Source organism: Nasonia vitripennis (assembly GCF_009193385.2).
Source record: "Nasonia vitripennis strain AsymCx chromosome 3 unlocalized genomic scaffold, Nvit_psr_1.1 chr3_random0005, whole genome shotgun sequence".
Lineage (NCBI taxonomy): Eukaryota > Metazoa > Arthropoda > Insecta > Hymenoptera > Pteromalidae > Nasonia > Nasonia vitripennis.
In genome coordinates, this window is record NW_022279624.1 from 1702253 (window position 1) to 1719746 (window position 17494).

General features: G+C 41.6%; 2 protein-coding genes across 2 annotated transcripts in view; both read right to left on the bottom strand.

Moving 5' to 3' along the window:
* LOC100119508 (phosphatidylinositol 3-kinase catalytic subunit type 3) overlaps positions 1–17494 on the bottom strand; it is a 141650-nt gene that overhangs the window by 57793 nt on the left and 66363 nt on the right. The gene's annotated exons all lie outside the window — the stretch shown is intronic.
* On the bottom strand, positions 3487–4874 carry LOC116416713. Its single transcript, XM_031925929.1, has 4 exons — positions 4657–4874; positions 4439–4561; positions 4058–4339; positions 3487–3976 (listed from the first exon to the last, which is right to left on the bottom strand). Exons 1-4 carry the CDS (start codon positions 4872–4874, stop codon positions 3487–3489), a joined length of 1113 nt encoding a protein of 370 aa, XP_031781789.1.

Genomic DNA, 17494 nt, shown 5'->3' on the forward strand with positions numbered 1-17494 from the left:
ATACTGAGCAACTTGTCTGTATGGAGAATGTAGAATATTTTTTATTTTTCCCAATTCATTCTCATATGGGAAAGCACTTATGGAACTCAAGTCTGACTGAAAATTTTCCACGTCGTCAGCCAGATGAATCAGATTGTGCACATTTAAAGTGACAAATCTTTGTTCGTATAGCATTTGGGCAGTTTCTATAAAAGATATTAAATAATCTCTTGCTTAATCAACATATTCGACTGAATTAGAACCCGACAGTAATCTGCAAGCTATATGCAGTTGTAACAGGTGTTCATAAAGTTCATCTTTCAATATTTTTTTCAAAATGATTGGAGAACAATACAATAAGAAAAATCTTAATTCGACAGTTTTGTACTTGTCATAAAAATTTGTTGGTCGCATTTTTCTTCGAAATTCATATGGAATGTCTTTTTTAATGAGTATGCTTCGACGGTTAAGTTCAGTTTTCTGATTTGCACTCAACTTGGTATCTATATTTCCTGTCATCCAATATTCGAATAATCTTGCCATAACTTCTATAAATAGAGCAAATGCATCGGATCCAATATGAATTGCTTGACTAAATCTAATGGAGGGTTAACAGCAAGTAAAGGCGAAGCACCATTATGATGATTTACATCAGCAAACTGCCTGAATCCTTCACCGGTCCTCTTTTCACAATCTACACCAAGAAAAATTGTCGTGCAGTCAACTTTTTCTCCTCTCACATCACATCTCTCGCAACCAGCAAAAGCCATATGACCTTTAACATTTTTTACAGAAGCACGAGCAGGTGAGTCACAAATAAAATATCTTACTTTTATCAACAACTGTTTTGATTCAATTTGTATACGATTTGATAATTTATTTAATTCAATTACAAATGGCTTTATGAATTGTTGCATAGATTTTGGTTTACCATTACCGTAAAATGCACAAACTGCAAATGGCTTGTATATATCTGGATCATGATGAACTTTACATAACACAGGCCAAAAACTTTTAGGACTAGACTTTTGCAATTTAACTCCATCAATGTTGAAATCCAGTTCAATTAGATTATTTGGATGTAAGTTGGCGTTAATACATGACTCCAATCCATTTTTTAAACCCAAGTAGGCGTATTCCCCAGGTAGATTGTCAGAGTCAACCATAGTATTTACCTCATACGTTGCTTCTGTGGTACGCATAAAAGTTTTGGAGCTTTTTGGAAGTTGTGGTAATAATCTTTCTCTTAAAATAGCTAACAACGAATCCAAGTGGGCGTCTGGTGTTCTAGAAAGTACTGCCCATTCTCTGAGAGCTTGGACTTCTGGTGGTTCATTACCTTCTGGTATTACGTCTTGAGCATTGTTTTCATCGTCATATTCACTGTTATTACTATCATTATTATTATCATCATCACCATCACATTCGTCACTTTCGTCAAAATCGTTTGGACTCCAATTTTGATTATTATTTCTCAACTCATAAGCTTCTTAAAAGTTGTCCATATTTACAGGAACGTCAAACTGTTGTTCTTGTTGAAATCCATCTAATTCATGGTCAAAAGTTTCACTGTACATTTCTCCCTCATCAGAATTATTTTGTTCACTTAAACTGCTCGACTCCGAAATTGCACGATTTTCACTACGCACCAAAGCACCTAACCTTAAACGTTTTCTTCTTCGCGATATTTCCAATTTAGCATGAAATTTACGTACACGTTGGGAACTACTTTTACATGATACAGTAATATCTATCTTAATATGTTAGTATTAATATAAGATTTGTTAATAATCGTACTGTATACGACGGTTTTCATCAGATACTTAATTGTGACGTTGCGGATATTTTTTCTTTTTTGTTTATCCGGAGAGTTGGAGGAATGCATAATGCACCATGACAGGAGCCGTGCGTGACTCCCCGTGTGTGAGGCTCTCTTGGTGTGGGACAACACTAGGCATACTCACTAAAACTCCCGCTCTCAGAAGGCCGTGAAAACCCCCCCGGTAGCCGCTTTTGCATTCCTTCGGGGGGGGGGGGGGGGGGGCGCCTGTCTTAAGCTATTCTAGCCGACAACTAGTCTTGCAAGCAACCGTCATTGTTCTTCGCGCAGAGAACTGTCTCCACGTACGCCGTTATCTCATCCCAGTTCTGCTTACTATAAAGCATTGTTTCAGCTACAGTCTCGGGCGTGAACGCCTCTATCGCCAGCTCCAGTACTCTACGTTTCTCGGCCCAGCGTGGGCAGTCAAAAAACGTGTGTCTCACGTCGTCCCGTTCGTCACCGCAGTACTTACACCCCGGTGATGCCACCCTGTTCATCGCGAACAGGTAGCTTCTAAAGTATCCGTGACCGGAGAGAAACTGGGTAAGGTAAAAGTTAACCTCCCCCCACTTCCTGTCCACCCACGGGCATACATCTTTAATAAGGATCCTAGTCCACCTAGCCTTTGGACATTCGGTCCACCTAGTCTGCCAATTGCGCATTGTTTTTTTTCTTTCTTCCGCGGCGATTGAGTTGCTATTCGACGCTAAGCGAGCCTCGTAGATCCGCTTGCGTTCAGTCGCAAGAAGATCCACGGGGATTACACCCGCGATTACCATCGATGCCTTGGCCGCGACCGTCCGGTAGGAGCTATTCTAAGGGCCCCCCTTCTACAGCCGTTATCTTCTTCCAATACTTATTCATACTCATCGCATCGGCCCACACCTCTGCTCCGTATAATAGGATAGAGTTGGTGGTCGCCATGAGTAGCCGCCTGACTGTTGGCCTAGGTCCGCGCACGTTGGCCATGAGTCGGCTAAGCTGACCTATCCTAGTCATGGATTTTTAACGGACGCAATTTAGATGTTCTCCGTAGTTCAGCTTCGTGTCCAGAGTTACCCCTAGATACTTTGCTGATGGTTTCGTCGTTATAGTCTCGCCGCCTACCTTCATCGGTATGATGGTAGGTATGCGCTTTCCTGTCAGGAGGACTATTTCGGTCTTATTAAGCGCTAAAGTCAAGCCGTGCTTCAACATCCACCATAGCACTCTACTCATAATCGCGTTTAGTTTCGCTTGCGCGATGTCCACGTTACGTGCCGTTATAACCGCGGCTACGTCGTCTGCGTATCCTACAAGCATCACGCCTCCCGGCATTTCGAGTATTGCGGCACACCGAAAGACTCTAAGGCATCATGTATGTCGGTCCATCTTGCTGAGTTGAACGCGTTTTTTACATCTAACGTTACCAAAACTACGATGTCTCTAGTCGCGTGTCTAACCTCTTCTACCCTCTTTACCGCGTCTGTTACCTTCCTGATGGCCCCTATGGTCGATCGTCCTTTTCTAAAGCCATACTGCTTATCAGAGAGGTCTCCCGCTTCGCGTACGGCGCTAAGTATTTGCGGTTTAATCAGCGCTTCCTCCGTCTTTCCCATCGTATCCAATAAACTCAATGGTCTATAAGAAGTGTCCGCATCCGCTTCTTTTTTCGGTTTTTCGATAAGGACTAATCTTGCCCTTTTTCATCTCGAGCTGAATACACCCTGTATCAGGCACAGATTGTACATTTCCAGTATCAGCTCCGGCCGTTGGATTGCGACGACTTTCAGCATTTCCGCCGGAATACCATCCAGTCCTGGTGCTCTGCCGCTTTTCAGGGATGAGGTTGCCGCGATAAGCTCGCCCTCGGTGAAAGGGGGTATCTCGTCTATCGGCACATTCGTTCTTTCTGCCTGAGTTCTGATGGGGTGTGTGGGAAACAGCCCATCGATTACCTTTTCTATCACTTCTGCCTCCATTGGCTCCGTTTGTTTCATTTCGCCTATCTTTCGGGTAACGATCGCATATCCGTCGCCAAACGGATCTTTCTCCACTTCGTCGACAATCTTTGCCCAACAGCGTCGCTTACTTTCCTTTATCGCGTCCCTCAGCCTTTTTCGCGCCCGGTCGTGTCTCTCGTACAAGTCCTGGGCTTCAGGCCTTTGTCTTTTCAGAGCTTTTTGAGCCTCCCTCCTAGGGTGAAAGTAATCTTTTCTGAGTTTTGCAATTGCCTCCGTCCACCAGTATACCGGGTGTCTTATATGGCCTCAAGACACCCTTGGCATAGCTGCGTCGCACAACTCCGTGATGAGACGTGTTGTACGTTCTACTAGTGCTTCGGCTTTTTCGCGTTCGCTCAGTTGCTGAGGGAGCCCAATTGATGGGAGCTCCGCCCTTTGCATCTCTTCAGCAAGTCTGTCCCGGTTCATGCGCCGGGTATTCCACCGTGGCGTCTGCTTTTTTCTTTCTCTGGTCCTGTTTCTGTGGTCGTTCTGGATGTCAAAAAGTATATACTGGTGGTCATTTGCAGTATATTCCTCCATGACATGCCAATCCCTGATTTTGCGGATTGTCGTTTCGCTTGAAGTTACGTCCGGTATAGATTCCCCAAAACCTGGTCAGCGATAGGTAGTGGTGCTTCCCTCGTTTGCTAACACTAAGCTTAGTCGAGCTGCCATCTCGAGGATGGCCTTGCCTCTGCAATTCGTTGTCGTCATACCCCATTCCGTGGCCATCGCGTTGAAGTTGTCCCCCATGACGAGTTTCCCGGATACGTCTCTTATTGCGTCCTCTAGCACCCCTAGTCGTATCGCGAAATCCGCCGCAGTAAGGTTCGGTGACAGATATACGCTGAATTAAGTGATGCGGCCCACCCTACGTAGTCATCCCCCGTCCCTGATTCTGCGATGCCGCGCCTGGGCACCCAGACTGCGGCGGTCCTTGCATCGTTGGACACCCAGCCGGGTGTGTCTCGATCCGTGTACTGTTCGCTTATCAGGAGGATGTCCGCTTTCTCCTCTGCGACAAATTGCGGTAGGAGATCGTGGGCGAGCCTACTTCTGTGCAGGTTGCCTTGAAGTATTCGCGCCATTATCCTTGTGTTTTTCCCGCTTTTAAGGCCGCCCGGAAGACCGCGCACGCACCGGTGCCTGGTGCATGTACCGTCTTGTCCTCGGCCATCTTAGCGTCTTTGCATAAGAAACACCTCCTTTGTTGGCTTGGCACAGTGCATAGTGCTGCCTTGTGCCCACTCGCGCCACACTTCCAGCAGTTGGCGCTCCTGTCGGGTCCTTTACATCTCGCCTTTATGTGTCCGTAACCGAGGCAGCGATAATATCGCGTGGGGTTCGCGCGAACCCTCACTCGGCAGTTTATCCAGCCGATACGGATCTTCCCTTTTTTGAGCAGAGCGGTGACCTTAATCTGATCTATTTCGGCCACTGCCACCCTCTGCTCCCTCGTGTTCGGCTCGAACAGATGGACTTTGGCATCTTCTTCGCCCGTCTCGGCTGTGATAGCACTGCGGACATCGTCCTGCGTCGTAAGACTGTCGATGTCCCTAATTTCCAGTGTGATTCTGGAGATCTTTCCCCTGACTGTGCCTGCCTTTCCATGGCGGTTTGGATGGCCGTTTTAAGTGATTCCATTTTATCAACACTCTTACCTACGCCAATCAGAACGCCGCCATCTTTTGTCCTGCTGAGATACTTAACCTCCGTATTCAGCTCCTCCGGTTTTACTCTTGCCTTGATCTGTCCCAAGATCTCGGCGTAAGTTTTTCCCGGTTCCGGTCTTACGACGATTGCATCTCCTCTCCGCCGCGGGGTCCTCTCTGCCTTTTTTCCTCAGTTGTTGAGGCTGGTCTTGCTCCTGATTTTTCTTCTCCTTCTTCTTTGCCTTTTTCCCTGCCGCTAGTTGCCAAGGCTCTTGTGCCTCTGCAGTTTTGTTGCTCGTGGAGGGTGCCCTTCTGTCCTCTTTCTTGTCTTTTTTGGCGGGGGTACCATCTTCTCCGTCGGATGATGCCCGTTCCCTCTTCTTCGACTTTGTCGTCCTCTGAGTCTTTTGATTGACCGCTCTGAGTTGTTGGGGGGACTGCCTCTTTGCAGCATCTTCCATCTTGTCGAGAGTCGTGAGAGCTTCGATTATGGTAGATCCTATAATAGGTAATCTATCCTTAATCGTAATATTCACGTTCTTCTGCTTCTCCAGAGTTTTCATCATTTCTCTGGTCGTGCGCCTTATTTCCAGTAGCTTGTCTCGCAGGCTGGCATGATCTTTTAGCCATTCCTTTATGGTCTGGCTCTCTTCGTCTACCGGCGCCTTCTTCTCGAACCGGTATTCTGCTGCGCTCATGGCGCTGGCTATGCTGGTACTGCTGCTTGCTTTGTGGATTGGATATCCACTGTCTTGTGCTGTTGGCACCCTTAGGGTTTCCAATTCCAGGATTTCTTGTGTATTTTCTTGATGTTCGTTATTGGTCTCCATGTTTAGTAGTTTTCTTCATCCCAGCATGTGTCCGACCACCCGGATCCCCCTGTCTATAGGGGCAGCTGGCATGGCCCCAACACATGACTGAAGGCGGTACCAGACTGGGCACATCATACCGGGCTATAGCACGCGCTATCGAACTAGTCCACCTCGGCTCTCTCGAACCTCCCACCACGAACAAAGGTGCTCGGCTCTCTGGAGAGTTTCCGACAGACGTCATTCGATATCACGCACTCGCCTAAGCCGATTGACCAGAAATGGCTAGATTCCGACCTCCCGTCTCGCACGTCAGCGGAAGCCAAAGATGGATCAGGTCACTTCCGCATGCAATTTCAGATCGCCTCGCCACCCAGGTTCTCCTTATGGTGGCTCACGGGTCGCACCGCACGGTCAACACGGCGGTTCGCTTGATTAGTTAGAGAGCAGCGTTCCGCTCGTTTATGGGGAGTGCTGCTCTCATAAGCCCATCACCCGGTCAGCTGTTAAGGTGTTAAGGCAGCTGCCTTCGACAAGGAGCGAACTTTTCGAGGGGACGTTGCGGATATTATTGAACAGAAAAATAGTGGTATTAGGTGATTTTAATTACACAAAAAATACACCAAAATTTGGGCAGAAAATGCTCGTTATTTTCAAAAAAAATGTCATTGTCATTTACTGGGCATTTAAACGAGGATCATAATCATGCCTTTTCTACATTTGCAATTCCTGGCTATTTCATATTTAACCAAAAATAACATGGATTCCCTATATGGAAAATGCCCATGTCCTACGTAATTTTTGACCAATTTTAATAGTACATTTTTCTCGCATTAATCTTAGTCATAAACTAGTTTGCTGGCCATTGAAACTATTCCGATTTCTACCAGGGATACGTGTGACCTAAGTAGCCGATTATTGCACGGCGTGTATTAACGCACGAGCGCAGCAAGGGGATAAAATGCCGTACACTAATTGACTGCTTAGTTCACAAGTATCGTATACAATTTTATAGCACAGCTGCTTAAATCCGCCAAGTCACGCCTATCCGTAATCTAAGCAGTCCATTATTGTACCGTGAGGTTAGCTAGTTATATATAAACGGTGTAATAATGGACTACTTGGGTCACGAAAAGGCGTGACTTAAACGCGGATTTAAGCCACACTGTGCTATAAAATAAATTATTAAACTTGGAAATTATGGGGTAAGTGGGCGTTTTAGGTTTAGGTTTATTTCTCGTTTTGCTTGCCTTCCTTCGATGTACCGACGTGTAGCTTAAATAAATTATTAAACTTGGAGAGCATAGGGTAATTGGGTTAAGATTTATTCCTTGCTTTTTACGCCTTCCTTTGATCTGCGAGGAATGTAGTTCAAATAAATTATTACACTCAGAGAGCGTGGGGTAATTGAGTTGAAGCGTTTTGGGTTTTGATTTATTGCTCGCTTTGCTCGTCTTACTTCGATGTGCCGACGTATTTTTAAAATAAATTATTAAACTTGGAGAGTATGGGGTAAGTGAGTTTACACATTTAGGTTTTAGATTTATTCCTCGCTAAGCTCGTCTTCTTTCGATGTGCCGATGTGTTTTTAAAATAAATTATTGTACTCGGGGACTGTAGGGTAATTGGGTTTACACATTTAGGTTTCAGATTTATTCCTTGCTTAGCTCGCCTTCCTTCGATTTGCCGAGGTGTGGTTTGAATAAGTTATTTTACTCGGGAAGCGTGGGGTACTTTAGTTAAAGTATTTTGGGTTTAGATTTATTCCTCGCTTTGCGCGCCTTCCTTCGATGTACCGGGGTGTAGCTTAAATAAATTATTAAACTCGAAGAGTATGGGGTACGTGGGTTTACACATTCAGGTGTTAGATGTATTCCTTGCTTCCCTCGCCTTCCTTGGATGTGCCGACGTGTTTTAAAAAAAAAATTATTGTACTCGGGGAGCGTAGGGTATTGGGCTTACACATTTAGGTTTGAGATTTATTCTTTGCTAAGCTCGCCTTCTTTCGATGTGCCGACGTGTTTTTAAAATAAATTTTTTCACTCGCCGAGCGTGGGAATCTTTGGTTTAAGTATATTGGGTTTAGATTTATTCCTCGCTTTGCTTACCTTCCTCCGATGTGCCAACGTAGTCTTTTGGTGAATGTTTTTTTAAAGAAAGGACGTGTGGAGAACGTTAGTTGAACATTTTATCCTCGCCTCACTCCGATGTGCCAATACAGTTTTAAAATAAAGAATTTATCAATATAAATCAATTAATATTTTTTTGCTACAAAAACGGAACTCCGATATCAGATTCGTGCTTAGCAACCCCAAAAACGGTATGTATTTGATCCTCTTTGTGCATTTTGCAAATCTGATATCAGATTCGTGATCAGCGTCCTTCGAAACCCCCAGAATAACACTAGTGTTCGTTAAATCCTCAATTTTGCAATAATTTTCATAAACAGCATTGGTTAAACAAATAATTTTGCAAATCTGTTATTAGATTCGTGTTCAGCGACCCCAAAAACGGTATATATTTGACCTTTTTCGTGAATTATATGAAAAGAAGGTAAATTTTGCCATAATTTATTTAAAAACAATTGTTTAAACAAATCATTTTGTATATCTAGTAACAGATTCGTCATCAGCGACCTTAACACCCCTAGAATAACACAAGAGTTTGTTAAATCCTCAATTTTGCAATAATTTGCATAAACAGCATTGTTTAAATAAATAATTTTGCAAATCTGATATCAGATTCATGTTCAGCAACCCTAATAACCATAGGACTGATGTACTTTGTCGTTTATTTCTGCGTACTTTCCCATTAATAAAAATACGTCAAGAATATTCGTTTCGATTAAAATGGAATCAAGGTTGATATAAAGGTTGAAATCAAGGTTTAATCAAGGTATTATCAACCTTGATATCAATTGTTGATATATTTTAGACAGGGACGAGTCTCGCTCTTTTCCACCGCAAGCTAAAAACTCCCTGCATCAGACACTGGTTGTACATTTCCAAGAGCAGCTCAGGCCTTTGCAACGCGACTATCTTGAGCACCTCCGCGGGGATCCCATCCAATCCCGGTGCCCTACCGCTCTTGAGGGACGAAGTTGCCGCGATAAGTTCGCCTTCTGTGAAAGGAGGTATATCGTTTGCCGGTATTTCCGTCGCTTCTGCCTGTGGTCTGATGGGATGTGTTGAAAAATGCCCATCGATTACTTTTTCCATCGTTTCTGTTTCCATGCGTTTCATTTCACCCATCTTTCGCGTAACGATAGCATATCCATCGCCAAATGGGTTTTTCTATACGTCGTCGATGATCTTTGCCCAGCAGCGATGCTTACTCTCTTTTATCGCGTCTCTGAGAATTTTCCGCGATTCGTCCTGTCTTACGGACAAGTCCCGAGCTTCAGGTCTTCTCTGCTTCCAGGCTCTCTACTAATGTGTCTGTTATTTCGCGTCCACTTAATTCGTGTGGGATCCCGTTGGATGGGAGGTTCGCACTTTGAATTAAGTCCACGAGTGTTTCTCGGTTCATGCGTCGGGTGTTCATCTATCTTGGCTCCCGACTATACTTACTCCTTGTCCTTTTTTCACGGTTTTCGTTGATTTTGAAAAAAATATATTGGTGGTCGCTAGCTGTATATTTTTCCGTGACATGCCAGTCCCGTATGTTGCAGATCGTCGTTTCGCTCGCGAAGGTTACATCCGGTATGGATTCACCAAAACCTGCCCTACTGAAAAAAATCACGTGATTATCACGCACGGCGATTCATTCGCAGAATGAATTGCCGTTAATAGCTTGTGATTTGCTGCTTCAAACGGGAAAGTAGAGTGTCCCCATAATGGTCCCCAATTATGAACGCTTTTGACAAGATGAAGCAATTGGTGAACATTATATGTCATCGCCGTTAAAGAATACATGTCACCAACCTCCGAAACAAACTTATATAACATTTCATTCGATCTGCTTAATTCAGAATATGTGATTCTCGTTTCCAAGCAAATCCACAGAGATTCAACTAATAGCGCCTAATGTTGCATAATTTTTTATTTGTTAGTACTGTATTTTAAACAGGTATACTATAGAACAGAAGCCAATTCTCTCATTCTGTGGCTCTCCAGTTACTACGCTGTGATAATGGTCTCGATCATCTTCTGATTGCATGATGTGCTTTGATTGAAATTAATAATGCATCCATATATTGTATGTCTGGAACTGTTACATGTTGAAGTATTCTTTCAGTGAATTGGGACGCTACTCCAGCTAAAAAGCAGTGCATGTAATCAGAAGTAAATCCATCTATGATATCAATATTTTTTAAATTTATAAGCGGTGATGCGTTTACAACTCCAAAAACACGTTTTTGCGTACGCACTGCCTCTCTTGCATGTTCAACAACTGAGTCTGTAGTTCTTTCTTTCGGAAATAGAATGATAAATGGATACCTCATGGATCTACCATAATACTGACCTCGGTGCAAACACCAATCATAGCCATATTTTCCATTAAATAGAGTGGTACCATTCATTGATGCACGAGCGACTGTGTCAACGCATCCCTGGCGAGAAAAATCACGTGATTTATCACACGATCAATCACGTGATGGATTACTTGAATTCTCCCGTTATTCATCACGTGATTTATCACTTGACTATTTGGCGTGATTTCTTACGTGATAAATCACGTTAAAAATCACGTCAGAAATCACTCATAAAATTGAAGTATTTGTTTAAATTGAAATAAACTTTGTTTGTTTTTACTAAACAATTATGAAAAATATATATTTGTTGATGCTTATCCAAACAAATTGACCGCAAAAAAGTAAAAAAAACTTTGCCCTAACCGAGACTTGACCCCGATCCTCAACTTCACAATCTATTATCTCATTTACTGAGCCTTTTTTTTCGTCCAATGGTAACTTGCAGATTATATATAAATCTTAGTAATGTATCATTTACGTGTATAGACTATCTGCTGTTATTTGATAAAATAAGGAAAACAATTTTATTACAGAATAAAAAGTTAATTTTGTGTTTTAATCCTTAAATTAGCATAGAATTTCAAGGCTTACTACAGCACAAATAGCTCAGGCAGTAAGATAATGGATTATGAAGTTGAGGACCGGGGTTCAATCCTCGGTTGGGACAAAGTTTTTTCATTTTTTGTGGTTAATTTATTTGAATTAGCAACAAATACTTTAATTTTATGAGTGATTTCTGACGTGATTTTGAAGGTGATTTATCACGTGAGAAATCACGCCAAATAGTCACGTGATTTATCAGGTGAGAATTCAAGTGATCTATAATGTGATGGATCGTGTGATAAATCACGTGATTTTTCTTGCCAGGGATGCAAGCAATGTAAACAATTTAATTTTACGATGTTGATTTTTAATTGTAGCTGATATTCCTATGGTTGATAAATGATTCATGCTTTCAACAAATGCATCGAGAAAAATTGACATTTCTGGTTTGCTTATGCCAAACCATAAACCAGTAACAATTGTACTGTTTAACCTTTCGTGAATCGGAATTTCATTCAGCATTATATAATGTAATGAGCGCTGAGATTTTAGATCTCGCGTGCTCGTATGTCGCGCGATTAGAATTTCGAGGATAGCAGACGACGTCAACGGCGACGGTGACAGGAGATTTTCCGTGAGGAGAGAGCGCGCTCAGACTCGTCTTCGCTTCGGCCGTGTCAACAGCTACGCTACCGAAACCGTCAACAATCCGTGAACCGTTTTTCCGTATTGGCATACAAGTGTGTTCCCGAGCTTCGAGTGCCTGGAGGGACGCCTCCAGATCCACCCCAGCCCACAACTATTCTCGGTGCCGTCAACGGTCGTGAGGACCAGGGTTAGAGCGTTCGGCCAGCGACTGAGTAAGTAGATTCTCTATCAATCTCAAGGACGAAGCCGCCGAAGGCCGATATTCGTCGCTACTGAATTGTCGGCCCGGCTTCGCCTGAGAAACCGCGCGCGTCCTCCTAGCAATTGCGCGCGCAAGCGTCGTCTTCTCGAATTTGTAATAATTTGTATTTCACTCAGATTCAGACAATATACTTTCTTGCTATTAACTTTACACGCGAGTGGTTCTTCTTGGTTACCCACGGATACGCAGAGGAAAGCGTGGTGCTCCAGACGCACCACGTATTTGTAGCGAGCACTCGGCAGACCAACGCACGGGTGATAGCGCTGCACCAGCGGCTAACGTCCGCTCGCTATCGCCTGGCTATCACCGAGGGATCGCCGACCGGGAAATTAACCTCCTGGAGGCGACGTGCGGCATCTTCGCGGCCGCACGATAAGCTGACGAATCGCCCCGTTATAATAAATAGGCCAAATAGATACATTCAAAGATTCAAAAACTGGTGCACTATCTGTATTAAAGACTGCTGTTGCGTACGCATGTCGATCAAATTTATTTAAGTTATACAGAAAATTTGTATAACATTCCCCATAATAAATATCTTTTGTGACATTTGGTTCGTGAATTCTTTCAGACACAATATAATCATAATAATTTTCGGACTTTCTATATAATCACGAATAGCATTTGATTGATTTACTATAGCAAAGTAACACGAATTCGAAGGATTAGATACATCTATTAACCTATTACAATTCCCTCAGTTGATAGATTTATTTGATTTTTCAAACGTACCTATGTACATTGAGCAAGTCAGACATACTGCCTGAAGAGTTAAAGTATTTTCATTCTTACATAATTGATCAAATTGATACTTTGATTCTGGTAAAATATTCTTACCACATAATCTATTTACAAACTTTAATAAATTTAATATTCCTGTAATTGATATTTTATTAGACACAGAATTCTTCAAAGCCATTGAAAGTAATTCTGCCGGAGAACTATTAACAGTTAAATTAAGAGATTCAAAAAAGTGTACGATTAAACAACTTGTTAACACCGTTAGAACCTTCATTGTCGTTTCCTTCTGAAATATTAAAATCTTTAGCAGTTCTTCATCGCTCAAATAACTCAATATATCAGACTCATCATTAGTATCAGTGACCTATAAAAAATTCTATTTATTTAATTATTTCTTCATATTAAAATATGTTTTCACTTATGTTATCACAATAAAAAGTAAATTTTAGGTTAAAACTTGTCATAAAAAACAATTTAACTGTTTTTTTTAAATACAAGTTTATAAAACGTGAGCGGTATGCAATTAAATTGTGTTCTAATTTCATATACAAAAGGAAAATGCAATAAAAATTGCTTATTATTTATTCATTAATTGATGTATTAACGTACAAGAGGCATAAAATAGTAAAAAGCCCTAACTGCACTACTATGCCTTTGGAGCACACCAGTGACGCATGCGTGAATTTTCGCGTTTTTTTATGGCTGTAAAGCGGAACATTTCAAAATTTTCAAAATTTGACTCAAAAACTCAAAATTTGCAGTTTACAAGATAATTTAGTCAGTGGGAAAAAAAAGTTTTTATTATTTTATTCACGCTTTAACTGTAATAGCCAATTTTTTGACCTGAAAAGTGAAACAAAAGTAGCTGTTTATTCCCTCGAATATTTTTTCCCGCAAAGTGGAACAAAAAGTTTTTATTTCCCGAAAAGTAGGACAAAAAGTTTTTATTTCCCGCTTTTACGGGAAAAATGTTTTTTTAATTTTTTAAATTTTCGAAATTCTCAAAATTTTTTAAATTTGCAAAAAAATTGAAGATTAAACAAAATGTTTGTAACACATGCACGATTTTCGCTTTTTTTGTACTTATTAAGCGAGCTTACTAGTTATTCTGTGCAGGTTGAACTTACATACATACTTAAAATATGTATGCGTTAAGATCGGTAAATTATAGTCATAGATATTTTAAACGTTAAAATTTAGTATCAGAAACAGAAACGTTTTAAAGTCTGCGCAAGTTATCATCAAGTGGCGCGGCAGCGCCACGAAAGCGAGTTTGAGAAGCAAACGAAGCCGCGGCGCCACGGCTACTATTTACTTCTATGTTGGGGTTCGCATTTTTTATTATAAAGAAATAAATGCGTTTCTTTATTGTCTCTAAAATATTTTGACTTATATCATGTTTTATTATGCCAAACTATGATTTTCAACAAAAATATTGATTAAAACAGCTACTTTTGATATAATACACTAGTGTGTCATTTACAAAATGCTCAAATCAAATCAAAATATGTTAGGACCATTAAGTTAGCCGCAACAAGTGTTAGGACCGTGAAGTTAGCCGCACAGCTATATACAGATGGATATTGCTTTCTCATCAGTTTTCTGCATGCTCGCTCACATGCAGAAAACCGTAGTAATTAGTCTAGGTGTAAAAATTATTCGAGGAAGGTGTCTAGAGGTACAGGGTGGCCGATAACGACTTCTAGGTATTTAGCCCCGTGGTTTTTGGTGTCTAGGTGTACAAATTATTCAAGGACGGTGTCTAGATGTACAAGGTGGCTGATGACGAGGTCTAGGTGGTGCGCTTCGTGGTTTTTTATGGCTAGGTGTAAAAATAATTCGAGGGGGTTGTCTAGGTGTACAGGGTGGCCGATGACTCGGTCTAGGTGGTGCGCTCCGTGGTTTTTGGCGTCTAAGTGTAGTGTAGCTGATCTTGATCACTATCAGCTGTGCGCACGAAGAAAGAAGACACAGAGACACTGAATTAGAAAAGACAAACTTTATTGACAGACCAAACGTCCGAACTATTCGATCGCTCGCCAACATCTGCCCAATTTTCCATCGCCTGCTCGCTCAATTGTCAAAAAACATAATTGTTGTTTCATCGCTAGGCAACCTACTTCTTTTCGAACGTTTCTCTTAAGCACAAGTTTTCCTATGGCCAATCGTCCGTGAAAGCCTCTGCGCATTTCACCCCGTACCCTCCTTCATTTACCGATTTACTTATTTGCATGATATCATGTCAAAATCGTCGAAGGAGGAAAGCTGCCCCGGACGATCCTTTACGAACGCCGTGCACGCGGCCTACGACACAGTATCGACTATCACCGGTCGTCGGAAAACTTGTTTCGTTTCTTATTTCCAATTTTATAAATAAAAGAATTATTAACATTTGAGCGATTACAAATTATTAAATTGAAACGGTAACATGTAGAAATCATTCGAGGGTAGTGTATCAGTGATTTCATTTCGTAGTGATAAAAATATTACAAAAAAGCCATGGTCGAAAGGTGCTAAAGATGCTTATATTTTATTTTTAGGAGAAATATTAAATACTAAAAAAAAATTACTAAAAGGGACTAAAATCTCTAAAAAACATTAATTTTTAAAAAAGTAAAAGGTAAGGCGAGTTTGATATATTCCGCAACGAAATAACAGATAACAGTTGATCGATCACAGTTCTTTTTTATCTGTTATTTCGTTGCAGAATATATCAAACTCGCCTTACCTTTTACTTTTTTAAAAGTTAATTTTTTTTTTTAGAGATTTATATTTCTCATTTGAAGTGTGTTTAATAATTTTTATAACTACAACCTTGTGCATATATTGACTTTATAGGTTTCCATGCACTGAAAAAAATACAGTCGTTTCTGCTGTAAAGTCCGGTAATTTTAACCGTTCTGCCACCGTAACGACTGTTCAGTAAGAACAACGGTGTGCCACTGGTAGTTTTGGCGAGTCGCGACTTGTAAAATTGGTCGCTTACGCGGAACACCAGCAAAAACGACCGAACTGATTCTTTAATACTGCTGAACTCTACGGTAATCTTGGCGAGTCTTCGTACAATGACGGATTACTGGTGCGAGTTGAGTTAAAATGGCTATGTTTTTTTTTTCAGTGTGGAGGGGCGCTGTTCGTTTTGGCGATCGGTGAGACGGGTCTAAAATCGTTACCCTTAAGTCGATGCTATTGCACAAGGTTGTTAATTAATTAATGATTTAAATGAGATCTAATATAATAGAAAGGTCACTCTAATTCATAAAAAAATTATGAACTCGGAAAACCGCAGGACCGAAGAACCGGAGAAACGGAGAACGGCAAAATTGATTTCTCTTTAATATAATAGGGGATTATGAACTCGGAAAACCGGAGGACCAGAGAACCGAAAAAACGGAAAACGCCAAAATGGATTTCTCTTTCATATAATAGGGAATTATGAAGCGTCGAGCAAGACCAAGTCTAGCTTTGGACTGATGATATCAAATAGCTCACGGACCTCGCTGACCTCAGAAGAAAAACAGGAGGTAGATACGCCAAGGAAGAGGAAGGAAGGATCTCCCACACAGAACGAGACCAATAAGAAAAGAAAAGAAGAGGACAAGACGCCAAAGCCTGACCAGAGTGCGCCACTAGCGACGACTTCCGTTCTGCCACCGTAACAGTCGTTACGGTGGCAGAACGGTTAAAATTACCGGACTTTACAGCAGAAACGACTGTATTTTTTTTCAGTGCATGGAAACCTATAAAGTCAATATATGCACAAGGTTGTAGTTATAAAAATTATTAAACACACTTCAAATGAGAAATATAAATCTCTAAAAAAAAAAATTAACTTTTAAAAAAGTAAAAGGTAAGGCGAGTTTGATATATTCTGCAACGAAATAACAGATAAAAAAGAACTGTGATCGATCAACTGTTATCCAGTACTACTCAGTGCCCACTGCCCACAACAGGAACATTACCACCCTGGCAGAGGGTGGAAACAAGGGAGAAAAAGAAGAAAAAGAAAAAAAGAAGACGATGAGATTAACAATGCTGTGTAGATCAGAAAGGCACTAGAAAATCTAAGCCGCCAAGGGCAAGACCAACCCGACCGGAGGCTCTAATCATAAAAGCTACCGACGAAAAGTCCTACGCTGATATCTTGCGAAAGATGAAAGCAGACCCAAAACTGAAGATGCTAGGGGATAGCGTAAATAGGATACGCAAAACGGCGGTTAGTGACCTACTTTTGGAAATCCAACGCACATCTGAAGGGAAGGCAACGGAACTTCGAGACCCAAAACTGAAGATGCTAGGGGATAGCGTAAATAGGATACGCAAAACGGCGGTTGGTGACCTACTTTTGGAAATCCAACGCACATCGGAAGGGAAGGCAACGGAACTTCGACAAGTGGTGCAAGAAGTGCTAGAAGAGGGTGTCACTGTAAGAACCCTACAAGATGTAAAGGTCTTTGAAGTAAAGGATCTTGATGTTCTAACCACTAAGGAAGACATCGTGGAAGCGCTACGGAGGGAGTTTTAAGATAGCGGCTCAAATGCAGTGGAGGAAACGGCAGTAAAGTCTGCGCGCAAGGCA